We start from the raw sequence: 18,968 nt of genomic DNA on the forward strand, positions 1-18,968 counted from the left end.
AGAGAGATGGAGAGAGAGAGAGACACACACACATGGAGAGACAGAGAGAGAGAGGGAGACAGGGAGAGAGACAGAGACAGAGAGAGACAGGGAGAGAGACAGAGACAGAGAGAGACAGGGAGAGAGATGGAGAGAGAGAAAAAAGGATTTCATTTGCAGAAACATAACCTCCATTTTGATGAAAATGAAGTCTAATCCACATCTTTCTCTTCCCTTCTGTTTGTTATTTTCATCATCATCCGTTTGTCTCTCGTTACTCTGAACCAACAATAAAAGAACATTATTATTTTCTACCATTTCAATGTAAACAGTTGTTGGCTGTTTTCTTCGCGGTGAACAAACACACTTCATCAACAAACACACTCAAGCATGAACACAACACACAACACGCTGAGAAAACAGAAGATTTAAATTCAAGCAGGATTCACACACGCAACACTAACTTTTCCTGCAAGATCCACACACACACACACTTGCAGACTTGGGAGCACTGTGAGTCACCATTGTGTGCGTGCGTGCGCGTGTGCCTGTGTGTGTGTGCTCGTGTGTGTGTGTGTGTGTGTACCCTGGATGGGGAGGGGGGTTAACACGCCAAGCTTAAAGAGGCAGAGGAGCTTCACCGTGCATCCCTCAAGTGTGTCTGCTTCCCACACCAGTCAAGGTTAACAAGCCGCTGGCTCGTGTGTGTCTGCGGCGGCTGGAAAACGGGGAGGGGTGGGAGGTGGAGGTGGAGGTGCTGCATCCACACACACACACACACACACACACACCCGTTAGCCGTGTGATGATGCAGGCAGGCAGGCTGGAAGCTACGGCAGCCCGAAATATTCCCAACCACCACATCCCACGCCAGTATTCCCAAACACACTGCGCACCACGCGTTTGGATGAGGGAAAGAAAACCCTGAACGCACCACGAAGCACTAATTAATCCCGGAATTTCATTTTTAAATACACAATAAATCTGTAATTATCACAGCCCGGTGAGGGAGGGAAACTCCGGTGCGCACTAATCTCTGTGGCAACGCGCCCCCGGGATCCAGGGAGCGGGGAGGAATAAAGAGTTCTAATGGAGGATGCGGATGGGAAATAAAAGAAATGGAAGCGGCAGAAGCATCCGTACCTTTCTCTCCATCACTATGCGCTTTGGGGCGACTCGAACACGGCGGCTGGAGGTGGCTGGGTGTCCGCGGAGGTGTCCGGTGCGGTGCCTCACTCCTCAACTTCCTGGCGGCTTCACACGGCGAGCGGCGTCTCCCTCTCACTTCCCCATTACCGGGCGGCGAGGCGAGGCGAGGCGGGCTGATTGAGAGCTGGCCTGTGGGACGCCGAGCCGGGGACGGAGCCGGAGCTGGAGCCGGAGCCTGGATTGGTGAAGCCTCGCTCGGGAAGGCGGCAGGCAGGGGCGCAGGCGCGGTCCCTGCTGGAGAGGCGATAGAATGAGAAATCACCCAGTGGCAGGGAGTGTCATCAAATTATCCTCCCGAGCAGCTTGTGGGTTCGGAGGGTTTGAGGAAAAGCAGGAGAAGAAGCGGGACGGAACGCGGACTACAGGTTGGGAAGGAATGATGTGTTCAGGGACAAAGAGTTAGTTGGTTGATTTTAGGCCTCAGTGAAGCTCAGAGTGGAAAAGGAGCAGCAGATCCCTCAGAAAACACCGAATTATGCTCTGAAATATGATTTAAATATAGGTACATATTTAATAAATGGGTGGATGTTTAAAAGGAGAACAATTCCACAATAAACTCACGGTTATTTCTTTATTTACTATCATTATTTACTGATTTATAAGTGGGAAACATTGTGCCTTTTCTTACACTGGAAAAATGATGAAAATGGGACAATTGGGACACAAATTGTATTTATAATTTGAATTAAATATCTTTGACTATCAATTTATTATGCACACACTGTTTCCCTTAATCAATCTATTAATAATACTTCTGTTTCATGTTTCTGGAGCATTTCTGTGCCAGGGCCACCGGCTGAGACCTTTGGTTGATTCTGCCTCACGTGGATGTGGACGACAGGTTGGCAAGACATGATGTGTTCAGGGACAAAGAGTTTTGGGTTGATTCAGGCCTCAGGGATGCTCAGTGTGAAACGGGAACAGCACCAGGAGATCTCTAACAAAACAACTACAGCTGTTTCCACACAAAAGAGATTTTTTTTAAAGAGATCACAATGTACAAAATGTCATTTTAGACACATTTATTTATTTATACTGGCTGTGATAGAAGCTGTTGAATGAAAATGGGAGTGTTGTGCTCATCACTGGATTATGTACTGTAGATGTATATAACGTAGATTTCCCTTATTGATTGTGTTCATGCTGTGTTTGTCTTTAATAAATGTGACATTACGGAGTTTATTTAATATCTGGCCTGGGAGAACAGAGGAGAATGTTCCTCCTAGTCTGATTCAGGCTCACTCACACTTTAATGTTGATTAATGACCACAGCTCCTCCTGACCATCTGGAGTTCAGAGTCGTTTGTTGAGCTTTACATGGTTGATCTCCTCTATTCTGTCGCCTTGTGGCTTCATTTACTCACCAGCCTGGATTTTGTGTCACACTTTGGAGCTCTGGAGCTTTAATATGCATAATCTGGTTGAATGATGCACAGAACCTGCATGAGTGTCTGAACACGGCCCACAGTGGTGAAGAGGTGAAGAGCAGGAGGTCTGGTGACCGCCCGACTCCAGCCCGAGTCTGCAGCTTCGGTCCGACGACCGGATCGCAGAGTTTGAGTTGCCGCCCGCCCTGCTGAAGTTCCCTAAAGCAAGACACTGGCGCCTAAACAGGAATTCTGACCTCCTCAATGTTTGACTGGAGGCGTTTTTCAGGCACAGGGCTCCGTTCCAAACTAAACAGGCTCTCCACAGTGACACACACACACACACACACACACACACACACACACACACACACACACACACACACACACACACACACACACACACACACACACACACACACACACACACACACACACACACACACACACACACACACACACACACACACACACACACACACACACACACACACACACACACACACACACACACACACACACACACACAGTTTACACTGTGGAAGCAATAAGAGTCAAACTAGAACAAAAGAGTTTGCTTCATACAAAACTCACTTATTGATTCAAATATCTACGAACCAGCAACCTTCAGATCAAACGCACAGAGAGTTCAAATGTTGGTGTGATCATCATCATCATCGTCAGAACATGAAGAGGAAGATAAGAATTCTCTTTTAGCGCCGTTTCAAAATATAATAAAGACTAGAAAGGCAAATATGTCAGAATATACAGTTTGTAGTTTGATAAGATGTGTGAAAGCTTATTGTGTTTGTTATCCCTGCATCCCTTAGTAAACGCCCTGAGCAGTCAAACCCAGGTAAGTTGTGTGATGTAACCATCATCTGTGAGCGTGGAGAAGCCGCTTCCTGCGTCAGAGAAAGGCTGAAACCCCTTCCTGCACGTCCTGGTACACATTCAGACTCTCTCTGACTCTAAACTCTCTCTGATGACAGAAGGTAACCACAGCAACGTTTTCAGGCGTTCTTTTATTTCACCTTTGAGATGTTTCGTCTTCCAAAAATAGATTCGTAGAAGAAAAGAAAAAAAAAACAGGGGGAAGTGAAGCAGACGGTCGGCGGTCAGGATCCCGAGGTGCGTCACCGTCTCACCTCAGTCCTGGACATCAAAGTAATCAACCACAGGCTCTTCCTTCACCATCTTAGACCAGGAGGTTCCACTGACGGCCCTGAGAGGAGAGACGACCACAGAATCATTCCTAAGCAGGCGCCGATGTGGGGATCGAGCCTGTGACGTTCCCAAACATCCTCAGGGATTCTGTGTGTACGGATGGAGAAATGGCGGTCGGACTTACTTGCTGCTGTGCTGTTTGACGTGAGCGATGGGGGGAGGGGCCCGCGTTCCCGTCTCTCGCTCTATCACCGACGTCAGGGAGGAGTTAGGACAGACCGCCTTTCCCCTGCGCGCACACAGCAGCACAGTCGGTGTCAATAATCTTTGTGGCTATGCGGCGGTGGCGGCGGCTCAGCGGAGAGGCCTTACCTGTGCGCCGTGACCACCACGTTGCGTTTGGGCTCGCTGTCGTAGCTCACGCTCTCCACGGCGTACACCTCGGCCAGCTCGTGGATCACCTTCCTGTGCTCGCGGTTCATGGGAGGGAAACAGTGGCTCCGCTTCGGCTGCTTCCCCTGCAGACGCCGGCCCCACGCCGTGATTAGCATTTCCACCGAGTTACAAGATGGTGTGTGTGTGTGGATCTGTATCATCTCACCTTATTGGCGAGTTCCACAAGACTCCTGATCTCCTCTTCCACCTCAGTGATAAACTTCAGGTCTTTTCTGAAAGAGAAGAAGGAGGAGGAGGAGGAGTTTGACGCTGCGCTTCACCTGCACTCGCTGGTCCAGAGAACAAACGGAACACAAACTCTTTGGGGTCACAGACCTGGCGTCCTCTTTGAGGCTGTCGCTGTATACGGAGGTGGAGCGTGCGCTGAAGGGGTCGGCAGACGTGTCGATCTGCAACGCCTCCGCCAGGCGCCGGTTCCTCTCCAGCACGGCACATTCTTCATCACACTCCAGCCTGAGGAGGGAAAGCACAGGGCCATGAGTTTCACCTCAGGATGTTGAGTGACACTAAGCTGAAGGTTCTGCTGCTCAGTTTCCTCCACCTGGTCTGTTTCTGCTCCTTCTTGGTGATGAGCCGGCCGATGTCCACCGAGTCGCCCAGCTGCATGTCAGACAGTTTGCTGGCCATGGCGATGGCTGCGTACCTGTGGGTGCAGAAGATGAGAGAGGTTTAGCAATCCTGAAAATATGGATACACACAGAGGGCCTGAGGCAGAGCTGAGGTCAGAGCTCCTGGAAACATCAGAGGCCTGAAGAAGGTCCAACTCCACTCTGACTCAGGCCCAGAGAGCCACACTGACCTCTGATAGGTGCTGGAAGCTTCCGTGCACGTCACCGTTTCCTTCCTCCGGCCGCAGTCGCACTGTACCGTCACCTGTGGACAGAAAAAGTAAGAACCAACGCCCTGACCGCTCCGCTCAAACCTCAGCGTACCGCAGCCCGTCTGGCGAGCCGTGTTTACGTCTGCGTGCTTTACCTTGGCGGTGCAGGTGGAGTGTGGGCAGCCGCGGCCTTTGTGACACGCGGCGGAGCACGGGTGGCCGCAGTCTGGACGAGGCAGAGCGCAGGGCTGGTGGCAGCTGCCCTCTGCGGAGGAACACTCGGCCCGGTGGCAGATGCGCCTGCAGCGGTGCATTTCACAGGGCAGGACCTTGTTGCACGGCAGGCCGCAGGAGATGTCCTGCAGGTGACAGGCGATGTTGCTCCGTTGCTGCGGGGACACGGCAACACGGTGAGCACGGACGAGAGAGAAGAGAGAAGAGAGGCTGGCCCTCAGGATGAAGGCTGGGGGAAGAGGAGGGACTCACCTCGTGTTTCCCCATGCACCATTTCTGAGTGAGGTAGGTGCAGGGCGGACACTTCTCTTCACTGTGGCAGTTGTGGAACACTTTAAAAAAGGAGGAAAGGTCAGAGGTTAGAGGCAGGTGGAGCGTTGACCTGCAGCCTGGTTGAGCTCTTTACCGGTCCTACCTGGGTGTTCACACTCGTGTCGTCTGGTGCACAGGCTTTTACACTCGGGCGGTTTGGTGCCACAGGCGACGGGCGGGTACAACACGCTCAGGCCGCAGTGACACGTCAGCTCGTCAAAGCCTGAACAGGCGTGGAGCAGAGAGAGAGAGAGAGAGAGAGAGAGAGAGAGAGAGAGAGAAAGAGAAAGAGAAAGAGAGAGAGAGAGAGAGAAAGAGAAAGAGAGAGAGAGACACAGATAATGAGTAAGAGAGCAGAGTGACTCAGAAACAACAGTGCCGCCCCGAGACCATGGAGAGACTCACTGGACTGCCAGCAGGGTTCACAGTTGCCACGGTGACAGGGCTCCTGGCAGCGGTGGAGGCCACAGTTCAGCTTGTAGCCGCAGATCAGGGAGCACTTGTGTTCCACGGTCTAAACACACACACACACACACACACACACACACACACACACACACACACACACACACACACACACACACACACACACACACACACACACACACACACACACACACACACACACACACTTACTTTGCTGAGTTTATTAGTTTGTTAACCATCCATTTGTCACCGTGGCGACTAGATCTCAGTCTCTAAGCTGCTACAGAAAATCTGAAACAAAGCAAACAACGATAGCAGAGGGCGACTCGGCGGATACTCACCACACAACACAGCTCGCCACACTTGTGACGGCCACACGAGCGTTTCTTGTTGCAGCGCCTCTCGCAGGTGAAGATCAGTTCATCTGGAACGGAGAGAGAGAGAGAGAGAGAGAGAGAGACACAGAGAGAGAGAGAGGGGGGGAGAGAGAGAGAGAGACACAGAGAGAGAGTCAGAGGAGGAGCACCACACAGACAGGAAGTCAGGCAGGCGTGAGCAGGGTTCTGGTTGGGTTCCTGTCTCTCACCTTCTCTCTGGATGGCGGCACACGGCACCTCCTGAAACAGAGACAGGCTGGGTTTGAGCTCTGTGCAGGAACATCTGGGCCGTCTGTTTACCTGCAGCTGCTTCCTCTCACCTTAGTCTTGGAGCCGCACCTGCATCTGATGGTGGAGGTCAGGGAGCAGGGACCGCAGCGGCCCTCATGGCACAGCTTCTCACACAGATGGATGGTGTCTGGAGACGGGAACAGAGAGCCGTGAGACCCTGCAGGGACCGGGGAACCTAACCTGTACTCCGGCTTTAAAGATTCAAAACAAAGTGCTGCTGCTCCCTCACCGCTGGAGCCGCACGCCAGGGGTTTGCTGCAGGTCTTCCCGCAGGAGGGGATGGGGTCGGAGCAGCCTCGGCGCTCCAGGTAGCCCAGCTCCAGGAGTTTGGTCAGCGGCGTCTGGCTGCAGGGACACGTCTTCACCAGGCTGGGGGAGCGAGGGCACAGCTGGCACGGCCCGGGGTGGCACAGCTGCTGGCACCGGTGGGCTTCACAGTCCAGCATCCTGCACGGAGGGAAACCACGGCAACGGGAAGATCAGGCGACGCATGGGGGGGGGGGCTGTGCGGGGTCAGAGCAGAGCCGGACGGTCACACTTACCTCCCACACAGTTTTTGACAGGTGTAATGTCCCGAACCGTCAAATCCTTCTCTGTCCGTCCCGCACAGGATGGTACGAGAGGAAACGCCACAGTAGCAAACTGTCAGGAACGGAAGCAGGGTAGAAATTAATCAATCAAGCTCATTTATGGGGTTGAAACCCCGACGCTGTGGAGAGAGAGAGAGAGACTCACCCTGCTGAACCTGCAGCTGGCAGGGCTGACACGCCCCGCCGTGACACACCTGGGCACACGTGTGCTCGGTGCAGTTGAGTATGGACCCGCACGCCTTGTCGCACTGGAGCGCCGTGGCCTGGCCGCAACGCATCGGCTGACTGCACAGCGGGAGGAGGGGTCAGAGGTGGACATGTGGGAGACTCAAACCAAACCAAAACAAACAAACACTGGGACGCAACGTGAATCAAAGAGAAATACCTCATCCTGCCGCAGACGCAGGCTTTGGTGACGTAGGCGGGGCACTGGGGACACGGCCCAGGGTGGCACAGGCTGGGCAGGGAGACAGAGGGGCGTTGGCTTTAGTCTCATTACAGGAACACGTGGTACAAACCAGGACTAACAAGAACGACATGATGATTCTTTGTTGTCTGAGTCAGACGACGCTCACATGTTACACGGATGGTTGCAGTCCACGCCGCCCCTCTTCTTCCCACACATGTCACCGCAGCTGTGTGGAATCTCACTGCGCTGCCACTCCGGGTTGGTCACCTTACCTGGAGACAGACAGAGCGACATATAGAGCGACAGAGACCGAGCTGTAGGAGCGTGAAGAGAGCAGAGCGAGGGACAGAACCAGACTAAACCCAAACACTCACCACAGAAGCAGGTGTAGGAGGTCGGGGGTTTGAGCGCCACGTTCTGGCAGGCCGGACAACGCCAACCCTCGGCTGAATCTGAAGGAGGACACGTTCACGTCAGCACATAAACATCACACACACACACACACACACACACACACACACACACACACACACACACACACACACACACACACACACACACACACACACACACACACACACACACACACACACACACACACACACACACACACACACACACACACACACACACACACACACACACACACACACACACACACACAGACGTGACACGACAGCGGCTGCTTTAGTTTCATGATCGGCTGAGTCAAACAAAAGGCCACGCTGCAGAGACCTGGAGGTTTTTTGTTTGCGGGGCCACAGCAGCTTTGTGCATCACAGTGTGTGTGGGGTTAAGAGCAAAACACACGGGCTCACTGCTGTGCCCACTGAGCAGAAAACAGTCAGGCGGCCACAAATGGTTTCATCGCTTCTTACTAGGTATCAGAAGCAAACGAATGACGATAGAGAGAGAAGAAGAAGAGACGCTCATGTTTCTGTGTCATGCAACGTCTCCACAGCTGGACAGATGTGTGTGACCCAGACTGACTGACTGACTGACCCCCCCCCCTCGTACCGTCTGCCTGGGAGGCCGGGGAGCGAGCCCACTTCTTGATGCAGTTCAGATGGAAGACGTGGAAGCAGCTCTGGCAGCTCCACACGGGCGCCATGTGCCGGATGATGTCGCAGCACACCATGCACTCGTACTTCTCCTCCGACAGCTGTTCAATCAGACACCCTGTGAGGAGAGCAGGGGAAAAGGTCAATGGTCGAGGAAGCAGCAGAGATTCTCAGGAATCCTCCTCCGGCTTGATCGGAAAGAAACTGGAGTTACAGCGACGAGACACAGGACGTGATGCTGCAGGTAAAGGGTTAATCATTCGCTCTGCATCATGGGTAGGCTCTGACCTGTCTGTGTCTCTTTGCTCTCTGCTCTCTTGTCCCTGTCCCTGTGACTGGGCCTGTGGTTCTGGTAGTTCTGGTGGTTCTGGTGGTTCTGGCTGTGTGTCGGTCTGTGACCTCTGACCTGCTGGGTGGGGGTGTGTCGTCCCAGGCCCCTCCCAGCCCTGCACGTGGCTTCGTCCCTGGCTGGATTCTGAGACGATCTGTCATTAGCCGGGTCCTCTTGCCTCTCTGGGCCCACTTCCTGTTGAGATGGCGGTTTGGGCGGCTTGATTGGACCCTGCCGTCGCTTTGCAGGTGCATCAGCGGGTTTCTTCTGCTGGTGCTGGTCTGAGTCTGGACCCCTCCGGCTTCTCTGAGTCCTCTCTCTGGGGTCTGTGTCTCCTTGTTCTCCCTCCTTCGTCCTGTTCTCCTTGGAGTAGAAGCCCCGGTCGTCTGCTCCTCCTCTTCTCTGCTCCTGGCTGAACTTCCTGTTCTTCCTTGGCCGAGCCACCTGGTCTTCATCAGTATGTCCAAAGGTCTCCCTCACCCCGTCCCTCCTCCAACTGGGCCCATCAGGTCCTTCCAGCAGGGGCGGGGGACCGGACTGCTGAGCCCCCGCACCTCTGTAGGAGGAAGCGTCGCCTCCTGGTCTCTGCCAGGTGGAGCCTGAGCCGTTAGATCCTCGACTCCCCCCTCTCCTCCCCCGACCTCGTCCTCTAGATCCATCTTCATATGGGAAAAGAGGAGGAGGAGGGTGATGAGGATGTGCTGCCTCGTTTGGGTCACTATGGCCATACGGGGCGTTGAACCCCTGATGGCACTGCCCGTACTGCTGAAGAGGAGGAGGAGGAGGGTAACCGTTGCGGCTCAGGTTCCTGTGGTCGCTGGGTTTGGAGCGACCCCTCCTGGATCTGTGCTGGTGGGGCTTTGGGTGAGACGCTCCATCAGGGCGGAGGTCAGGCGGCTCTGCTCAGACAGAAGAGAGCTTCAATCAGAGGGTTAGCATCTAAACTCAGAGCTTCTTTGCTTCATTTGTTTACAGTCAAACTACAACTTCAAGACTAGACTATCAAGTCAGGTGGATTTGTCTGTCTCACTCCCTGTCGCTCTCTCCTCTCACTCCCTGTCTGTCTCTCTCTCGCCATCTCACTACCTGTCTGTCTGTCTCCATCTCACTCACTGACTCACTTTCTCCCTGTCTCTCTCTCTCTGTCTCACTCACTCTCTCTCCCTGTCTGTGTCTCACTCCCTCCCTCTCCCTGTCTCTCTCCCTGTCTCACTCACTCTCTCTCTCACCCTGTCTGTCTGTCTGTCGCTCTCCCCCTGTCCCTCCCTCTCTTACAGGTTACAGGAGTGTGTTAGCATGGTGAGGCTATCAGGCTCGTTAGCTCCTGTATTTGTTACAGCTGTCAGTTAGTTAACCGTCGCGTGCGGTCACTTCCGTCACTGGTACATGCTACATGCTAGGCTAACGAGAGTGAGTCCCGAGTCAAACGAGCTCGTTGGCTAACCTCAGCTAGCTGACCCGGCTAACACAACAGAGTGAGTCCGGCGTTAGCGGGGAAGCTAAAGGGGCAAAGCGGCGCCGGACATCAGACACACCGGAGAGTGGAGATGTGTTCAGGTTACATCAGTGACCAAAGGTCTGCGTGTTAAACTGATAGTTCACCTGAGGAGCCTTCAGCCATTCACTGAGCTCGGCCGGTGTCTCTTCACGCCACAAGTCTGACGCCAGCAGGCCGCTTAAAGAGAAACAGGAAGCTGTTAAACCAGAGTTTAAATCTACTTCTTCACTCTGCTGCTAAATCAAAGACCGAACATCGAAAAGGAGCAAACTTGGTCACCTGTGTTATTCCCCGTAAGTCCCGGTTAGTCTGGGCTAAAGTGTGATGACACAACTGTAGCGTGTGAAGCTACAGACTGAGGCGGAACTTCCGTGGCTGTTTTCAAAATAAGAGCGATAAAACTTATACAAAATAGTCACGGAAATGGTAAATAAAGATATTTGGGGAAAAAACAAGTGAGGTGTAAATGTCTCTCTGTATTATTCTCACCTGTTTCTTTATCTCTATCTATTTGTGTATTTATTTCGCAAAACAAGAGTGATAAAAACTCTTTAAATACATGAAATAAGTTTTCTCCTACTAAATATAAATCCAGCATAACCAAACAAGCTCTTGGTTGATTTACATACTGTGGTTATGTCAGTAGTGACGTCAAACAAAAAGGCCCAATTCATAACCGGGAAATTACATTATTAATCACTGGGGAATGTCCCGCAGTCCCCGCAAGGACTCCTGGGAAAAAGGAAATTCCTTGACACAAAAACACTTCACACCATGACCAGAGAGTGGCGCTATATGCAAAGACAAAAGTAGAAACAGAGCTGCGGGGGCTTTTCAGATCGAGACGGGATTTGTTTTTCTCATTATCTCTACATTGTACCCTTGTGCAAGGCACATCCTGGTCCCAGCCTTCACGTGTTCCGTGAATTTAGAGTTATATACTGAAATAGAAACACGAGTAAAAACTTCAATCATCTTGAGTGTTAGTGAGTCTGACATCATATGAATGAACACATCTGTCACATGTCTGATGTGAAGAACAATAATATGTCCCAGTTCAAAGATCATGACATCTTTGCTGTGGATCAGACTGTTTGTTTATTTTTTATTTTCTAGGTTTATTTTTTCTGATTTCCCAACTTCCCGACACAATTAGAATATTGTGTATTATATATTTTTTTTTTATCACATATGAACTTGATCTGTGGTTATCAAACTTCAAACGTCCTCCAAAGGGAAAATTAAGTTTAATTGACATGAGCCTCATCAAAATATTCAGGGAGGAGGAAGCTAAGGATCTAAGCTGTAGCTTCAGAGAATCAAAGACAATCACTGCATTATATTGAAACTAACAATCCAAACTGGCCACTGCATTGTGTCCAGTTTCTCCTGTGTGAGTCAGCTGATCTGTTATGAGAGAAGAGGATGAACGCATCTCTGACAGTAGAGAACAGGAGAGTAAACTGTCCTGTTGTATCACCCATGGAGCTTGGTCGGGCTCAGTTTAAAGATGGGGCCGTAACCTTATGGACTTACCATCTGCAGAGAAAGGCATGAGGTTTGGGTGCATTGCCAGTGGGGATGTCAGAAAAAGGCGGGTGCCTGGTCGCTCCTACTCCTGCCTACAAAGACTGACATTGAGCTGAACATGAGCTTTGTTTGTCTCTGTTGCCTCTTAAATATCTCTGTTGCTATGAAGAACATGTCAGAGGATCCTGGGGCCCAACTGAGGAAGCACACAGGTCAAGTTAAGCAGCTTTTAATTGATAACATGTAATGGGGATCACAAGCTATCACACACGTTTTGTATTCTTCTCGTTCAACAACTTCCTGTTAAATCCCAGCCAACAACTCCGTGTGAGGAGACAGGACAGCATTTGTTAATGTTGTCAAGTCACCCACATCGTTTAATCCTCCTTTCCTCTGCTGCATCTGATATTGTTGATGTTGTTTTTCTTTCTTTCTTCCTGAAAAATGAATAGTGGCTGTGTCACGCAGGGAGTTCTGGGTTGTCTCCTTCCTGTTGCCTGTTTTATCTCTGTCTGCCCCGCTTTGGTGTCAGGCCTCTCTGTGGAGACAGAGTGGGGGTTGGTTTGCAGTGGCCCCTCTTTCATGTCTCAACCGGGGCGTATGCTTCATGAGATGCAAGCCCGTCAGGATCCGGTCAGAGACCAAGTGGGAAGGTGAACGTGTTAGAACGTTTGTGGAACGTCTCACAGTGGAAGGTGGAGTGAACAGCTCATGACAGTCATGTCAGATGAGGCTCAGCGTGATCTTTAGCCTCCCCAGAGCTCAGATGGAGGATCTGGGGTGTGTGGGCTTTACTGGGGCCCTGCCATGAGGTCCTAATTTGTTTTTTGAGGCCATTAGTGAGACAGGATGTTTACAGTCACAGACACATTATGTTTATTTTAAGGCTGTTATTTTAGCTGAAATTAATAAGAATCATTTCCCACCGTCCCATTGTTATAAAGGAACACTGCCCATCTCCTCACACATTCAACACAAGCAGCAGCAGGGTAGAGGTCATGGTCAGAAACAGCCAGAGTTGTGTGAGAGCAACACAAAGGTTTCCATTGATCTGCATTGCAAAAGCTCCAGATCCCCAGCTTGTGTTCAGCTCTGTCCTAAGTGCGTTTGGGTTGGTGCAATGCAGCTGCGGTGATATTGTGTTTAAGTTTAGTCACAGCAAGTTGGGCTGACTTGTGTGTTGAGTAAAGTAAATGTATCTTGTTTTGGGTTTGACAAACGACAAACGACAAACCAGAGCTGCAATCCAAGCAAAACACAGGAGCAGCAGAGACACAGGAACCATCCCAGCCCCAAGTCCCCTTCTTTCCTGTTTTCTTTCAGCAAAGGGGCGCTAGAGATCTGTGTGTGTGTGTGTGTGTGTGTGTGTGTGTTTGTGTGTGTGTGTGTGTGTGCTTTGAGGAGGATGTTTGGACTAGTAATGGGTTCTATTAACGCTGAGAAGGAAACTAATTGTAAGCGGCTCTTGGGGAAGACGTTTAAAGCCAAAGTGTGGGCTGCTATTTGAAGATAATGTCTCTTTGTTGTAATTCATCATAAAGTCACTAAACACAACAGTGCTGAGTCAGCTAGGTACAAACTGGGGAATTGAAAGTGTCCCATAAGGACAGAGAAGTCCAGTACATTTAACCATCTCCTGCAAGTACACTTCCCTTCTGAGGAGGAACTCACAACACAACACAACACAACACAACACAACACAACACAACACAACACAACCCGTACATGCCAGCCAACACCAAACTCTGATTAGTTCACTACATCAGCCTCCTCCCATGTCCCCAGGGAGACCCATTCAATAAACCTACACATCAAACAAAATGGAAATATAGGGCGGAAAGGGAAATTGTAACATCAATCCAGCGTCCATGCCGCCCTGCGTCCTCCTCGCCTGGAGAGCCTCGACGAGGGCGTAGCTGTGCTGCCGTCATGGAAACCTGACCATGACAACATCTCCTGAAAGCACATGGTGCATCAAGACCGATGGCACAAATTCCCTCCAGACAGTGAGTGCCTGGGCATCAGTGTGTTCACACACAGTAAATATTATGCCTCTGCCTCGTGCTGATTATAATGACTTTCCATTCTGAACGTCTGACGCAGAGAGACTTGGTATTCCAGTCTCCCACAGCTTCCTTCCCCTCCTCGGTGAAGACAGGCCCTGTGTGCTCGGCTGAAGAGGATTTTCCAGGGGTGTCTAGGACGGAAAGAGGGGAAAATAAGAGTGAGCTGCACACTGTGAAGAATCAGCTCCTGTGAGAGAGTTCCTTCTCTTAACGTGCTTGTGACGTTTGTTTCAATTTTGTGAATCAAAACCCAGATGTGAAGCAAAACAACCCTCTCTGTCACACGACATGGTGCAGCTATACTGAGGCCAGTATACATGCAGCAGTGCAGAGTCTAAGCTGAACCAGGACAAGGCACCGGTTTGCTCTCTTCTGGAGATGCAAACTCGTGCCCTCGTAGGCCCTGCACACTCGTCTTTTACTGCTCACACAATAGGAACGTTATTCAGATGAAAGGAGAGGTGGGTATGGTGCTGGTGGAGGGGTAAGGGTGAGGGTGAGGGTGAGGGTGAGGGGGACAGGACAAGGAGATGACAGTACTGCTGTTAGTCAAGCAGGGGGGGGGGGGGGACGACGACACATGAAAGGCCTGTGCTCCCAAGACTTTGAATATAGATTATATTGCAGAGTACATGACTCCACCAGAGTTCAAAGGGAGAGGGGGGAGAGAGAGAGAGAGAGAGAGAGAGAGAGAGAGAGAGAGAGAGAGAGAGAGAGAGAGAGAGAGGAGAGGGGAATGAATGTCAAACCTAATGTGGAGCTTTTAAACTGAAGGAATCCACTCCTGCATGATCAGTGTTGGTGAAGCTACTTTGAAAGTGTAGCTACAAGCTGAGCTGAGAACAAGTAGCTTGAATGTAGTTGAAGCTACCTGTTCTCTCCCTGTGGCTCTGGCTCGGTAGAGGGCACTCCTCATCAACACAGAGCATACAAGTGCAGCACAGTACGCTCTTACAGCTCTCCAGCAGAGGCAGGAAGCAACGGTTCCCATGGCTACCAACAGATGCATAGGAGAAATAGCGCAAAATTTGTCGATTTTACTTCATTTTCATCAAAATAGTGGTTATCTGTCTGCAAATGAAATCGATCGATCTCTCTCTCTCCTTCTTCCTCACTCTCCCTCTCTCCCCCCTCTCCTCTCTCTCTCCCTCCCTCCCTCCCTCACTCCCTCACTCCCTCCCCTCTCTCTCTCTCTCTCTCTCTCTCTGTCTCTCTCGCTCTCCCTCCCTCCCTCCCTCCCTCTCTCTCTCTCTCCCCATATGGGTGAGCTGAACACTTTTTCCATGAGAGGCCTTGCAGAGAATCAAAAGCCTGGATTTATCAGGGAGATATGGAGACATTCCACAGCGTCTGCGTGTGTTGTTTTAAGTCCCGGCAGCAGGGGAGGCAGAGAGGTGGTTTGTTGGTTTTGCGCTGATGGTGCATATTAAATATTTTTAGAGCCTATTTAGATTTAGAGGCTGAACACAGGGGTTTGATCAGCAGCAGCTATTTTAATAACCTCAGCAAACACACTTAGACAAGCCTCTCTTTATGTTCAACGTGGCGGTTGTGAAGAATGTGGAATAAAAACTTCCACGAGAGTCCAAAACTGAAAGTGTGTGAGCATTTTGGTGCATGTCTGTTGATTGTGTGAGGAAGTCCTGGTGCCAAACATCTGCCTACAGGGCTGGGGCTGTCTCTTTGTCTCTCTCTCTCTCTGTCTGTGTCTCACCTCATTGTGGCTCAACAACAGGGACTTTCACACTGCTATGATGTCACAAAACATCACCGGAGCTTGACTCCAGCCTTTCATTTTGATCTGAATGCAAACCCATAAGCCCAGATTGCTGTCACTCTGAGCCCGATCCTGGGCCGAGGAATTCCCGTTCCAAACCCCCGACCCCAGCGAGCCTGCAGAGGTTTGACTGCTCACTGTTAAACCACACATTCTTAATTTTGACGAGTTGAACATTTTACCCATAACTCGCTGTAAGCAAATCTCCTTTGTTTGTGACCTTGACCTCCATTCAGGGGGGCCCAGTCCAGTCTCCCTTTGAGACCTACAGAGACGCCTTATTAAAGGGCTGGGGGCTGGGGGGAGACCCCGTCTATATTGCTTTCACTTTTCACTTTGTGACAGGCCCAGCTGACGCGATCGCTCAGGAGCACGACAGAAGGAAAGTGCCCGGTGTGTGTGTGTGTGTGTGTGTGTGTGTGTGTGTGTGTGTGTGTGTGTGTGTGTGCTTCTTAAGCCGTGGGGGGCCTGGGTTGGACTCACCCATGCTGAAACTGTGACCCCCCATGCTGTGGGCAGTGGAAAGACTCCTCTGGCCTGAGACTGGCTGAGTCCCACAGGACAGTGGAGGAGTCTGGATGGACACCCAGCCTCCAAGCTTCCACCTCCCTCCGACTCCGACAGACTCAGGCTTCACTCGGGACAATGGCTGTACTCTGCCGGGCGTGTGAAAGTTAGGGATGGCTAGTTTCCTCTTACTGTGCCACAAGACTCCCTAAATACCAATTTATAACCGTCTGGTGAGTACAAACACACGCAGAAGAACTAGACTTCCTGTTTACTCCACCTTCCTGTGTGGACACTTGGAAAGGGTGTGAAGACATTGACCTTTAGGCTGAAGTTGGAAAGGCACAAACACACACACACACACACACACACACACACACCATTTTTGTCATAATAACAAACTGGACTTATCCGTTAGTAGCGAGTGGGGTTGCCAGGTCAGGGAACATCGAGGGTATGTGCGAGCCTGATCTCCATCTGAGGGACCCAAAGCTCTCCCAGCCGGTCCTAAAGAGGGACAGAGGGTAACAGCTGATAGATGTTGTAAACACGATCATTGCCTGTCCCTGCTGAGGCTCCAGAGAAGCTTCCAGACCAGCCCTCTTCCTCTCCTCCCCTCTCTCCTTCATGCGTGTCAATCTTGAACTTGTTCTAATGATCTTTTTGATGTTGAAATTTAACCCAAGCACGCTGCAACAGACTTGAGTTGTTTGGGTTACAGACTTGCCGACGGGGTCAGAGGTCATGTGAGTTTGGACCTGATTCTCTGAGACCAGTCACCAGCCACAGCATCAGGGGCGCTCAGCTACATACGTGTCATACTCTGTGACGGTTTAAAAAACACGTCTTCTTGATCGTTCCTTCATCCCTTAGTGGAGCTAAATGATAGGACTTAACACCGTGTGTTGTTGGGCCGGCGAGCTACGTGTTGTGTGTGTGTGTGTGTGACTTTAGTGGCACAAAATGGTGACTCATGTAAAAGCCTAGAGGAGCCATGACATCAGCACGGGAAGTTAAAGGGTACAATCAGCCTTTAGCTCATGAAAAAGTCGACATAAAAGGAGACAGGCAGCACGCTCATCCTCAGATTGGGCCTCTCAGCATGTTTTACGAGGAGTGTGTCAGAGGGCTAGCATAGCAGTGTGTATCCTCACGTCCTGTAACAAGCTGCCAGTAAACAAAACCAAACTGTTGTGGGGTCCGTTGTTTTGTTAAAACCTGACATTTACTAGCTTCATGTTCCATTTCACCTCCATTAGTCCCTTACGTTGCATCTTTAATATGATGGAGTGTTTATCTAGCTGTGACCGGGCAGGGAGGAGGGACAGATGCTAAAGCTAATGTATCTGTGACAGGTCAGCTCCTCTGAAATGACTCAGATGGAGTTCACGCCCTATGCTTTCCTCTGGCTTGTCTGTACGTGACCTCTATCTGTGAACTCTGCTCTGCCCTGGAACACTCAACACAAAACAGGAAACAGCATGAACAACAACCCAACACATCATTCGTGCAAGGGCTAATTCCATTCTGTATTTGATGTTTTATGTGTTTGTCCTCATGCAGACACGCAGACACACAGACACACACACACACACACACACATACACACACACACACACACACACACACACACACACGCACGCACACACGCACGTGCACCGCTGCGTATGTTCTCAGGGTTGTACTTGTGTTTTGGCTGGACCTCTCAGCATGTGTATCAGATATTGAATGGGCGTGGGAGGACGAGGGTTCCAGGAGGCCAAGGGGTGCTGTGACAGTGGAGCCAGAATGGAAGAGTGAGAGAGAGAGAGAGAGCAGCCTTTGTTCTTGCTGAGGGCAACTGTGTATTGTACGTCAGCACTGTAAATAGCTTCACTTACAGACGGACGACGCACTAGATCCAGATCCACTCCATCCATTTTCAATCTATGTACATGATAACCAAAGGAAATGAGGCTTTACTTACAACTACATCTCAGTGTGAGCAAAAGAGTGTGAGTCTGCAAAACGTGGGCCGAAATACTGGAGCTAACATTAGTAGAGCAGGGAAATCAGACTTGTCCACATGTAGGCTCCATGGTGCACGAAATAATGAGAGAGGCCCCTCCTGCCACCACAAAGATGGGAGTAGGAGTCAGGCATAGCTCGGTTGCCAGGACACCGGGGTCACCCCCCTGTGGGTGGTAGTGTTCATTGGCCGGTCTGCGGTTTGGGGAAAGAGAAAGGGGAGGCAGAGCACAAGTGCTGATCAAAGTTTAGCCAGTGTCCTGCTGTTCTCCAAATAAATCCCCCCACCGCTGGGCTCTCAGTGCCGGCCTTGTTTCAATAAGTCTCCCTTATTGTACACACAGCCAGGGGTCTTTGAGCTAAGCCATTCACTATGAGCTTTCCCAGAGGATTACATATCTAAATATATGGTGTAAGAAGAGCCACTGCTGTGCGTGTGTGTGTGTACTTGAATACACATGTTTATGTGTGAGGGGCATTTAGTGATTCTGTTAAATGAAGCAGAGCTGTAGAGGATCACAGTGCTGAGTGGGCCCACCTCACACACACACACA

The 18,968-nt window shown here is 50.8% G+C and overlaps 1 protein-coding gene across 2 annotated transcripts; it reads right to left on the reverse strand.

Moving 5' to 3' along the window:
- Positions 1 to 3,285: 3,285 nt before the first annotated feature.
- nfx1 (nuclear transcription factor, X-box binding 1) lies at positions 3,286 to 16,402 on the reverse strand. 2 transcript variants are annotated; one of them, XM_076138274.1, is made up of 24 exons: positions 16,384 to 16,402; positions 10,632 to 10,704; positions 8,987 to 9,928; positions 8,655 to 8,816; positions 8,012 to 8,089; positions 7,804 to 7,909; positions 7,614 to 7,685; positions 7,374 to 7,513; positions 7,181 to 7,280; positions 6,868 to 7,085; positions 6,668 to 6,765; positions 6,557 to 6,587; positions 6,312 to 6,394; positions 5,950 to 6,058; positions 5,648 to 5,767; positions 5,485 to 5,564; positions 5,154 to 5,387; positions 4,978 to 5,051; positions 4,720 to 4,821; positions 4,494 to 4,631; positions 4,324 to 4,390; positions 4,095 to 4,240; positions 3,907 to 4,011; positions 3,286 to 3,780 (listed from the first exon to the last, which is right to left on the reverse strand). In XM_076138274.1, the coding sequence occupies exons 2-24, from the start codon at positions 10,648 to 10,650 to the stop codon at positions 3,705 to 3,707; spliced, it is 3,300 nt and encodes a 1,099-aa protein (XP_075994389.1). In that variant the 5' UTR covers positions 10,651 to 10,704; positions 16,384 to 16,402; the 3' UTR covers positions 3,286 to 3,704. The 2 variants fall into 2 exon arrangements, with proteins under 2 accessions (XP_075994389.1, XP_075994388.1); XM_076138273.1 differs by lacking the exon at positions 16,384 to 16,402 and adding an exon at positions 10,807 to 10,905.
- Between the last annotated feature and the right edge of the window lie 2,566 nt (positions 16,403 to 18,968).

The sequence above is a fragment of the Genypterus blacodes genome, unplaced genomic scaffold, assembly GCF_046128005.1.
Source record: "Genypterus blacodes isolate CSIRO-AG114 ecotype Tasmania unplaced genomic scaffold, CSIRO-AGI_Gbla_v1 ptg000356l_1, whole genome shotgun sequence".
Lineage (NCBI taxonomy): Eukaryota > Metazoa > Chordata > Actinopteri > Ophidiiformes > Ophidiidae > Genypterus > Genypterus blacodes.

What these genes read in the sequence shown, in the direction of transcription:
- nfx1 (XM_076138274.1), bottom strand. An exon ending in GGTGCATGGGGAAACACGAG is followed by an intron (nt 5,388 to 5,484) that starts GTGAGTCCCTCC and finishes GTGTCCCCGCAG; the next exon opens with CAACGGAGCAACATCGCCTG. An exon ending in TTGTGGAACTCGCCAATAAG is followed by an intron (nt 4,241 to 4,323) that starts GTGAGATGATAC and finishes CGGCGTCTGCAG; the next exon opens with GGGAAGCAGCCGAAGCGGAG.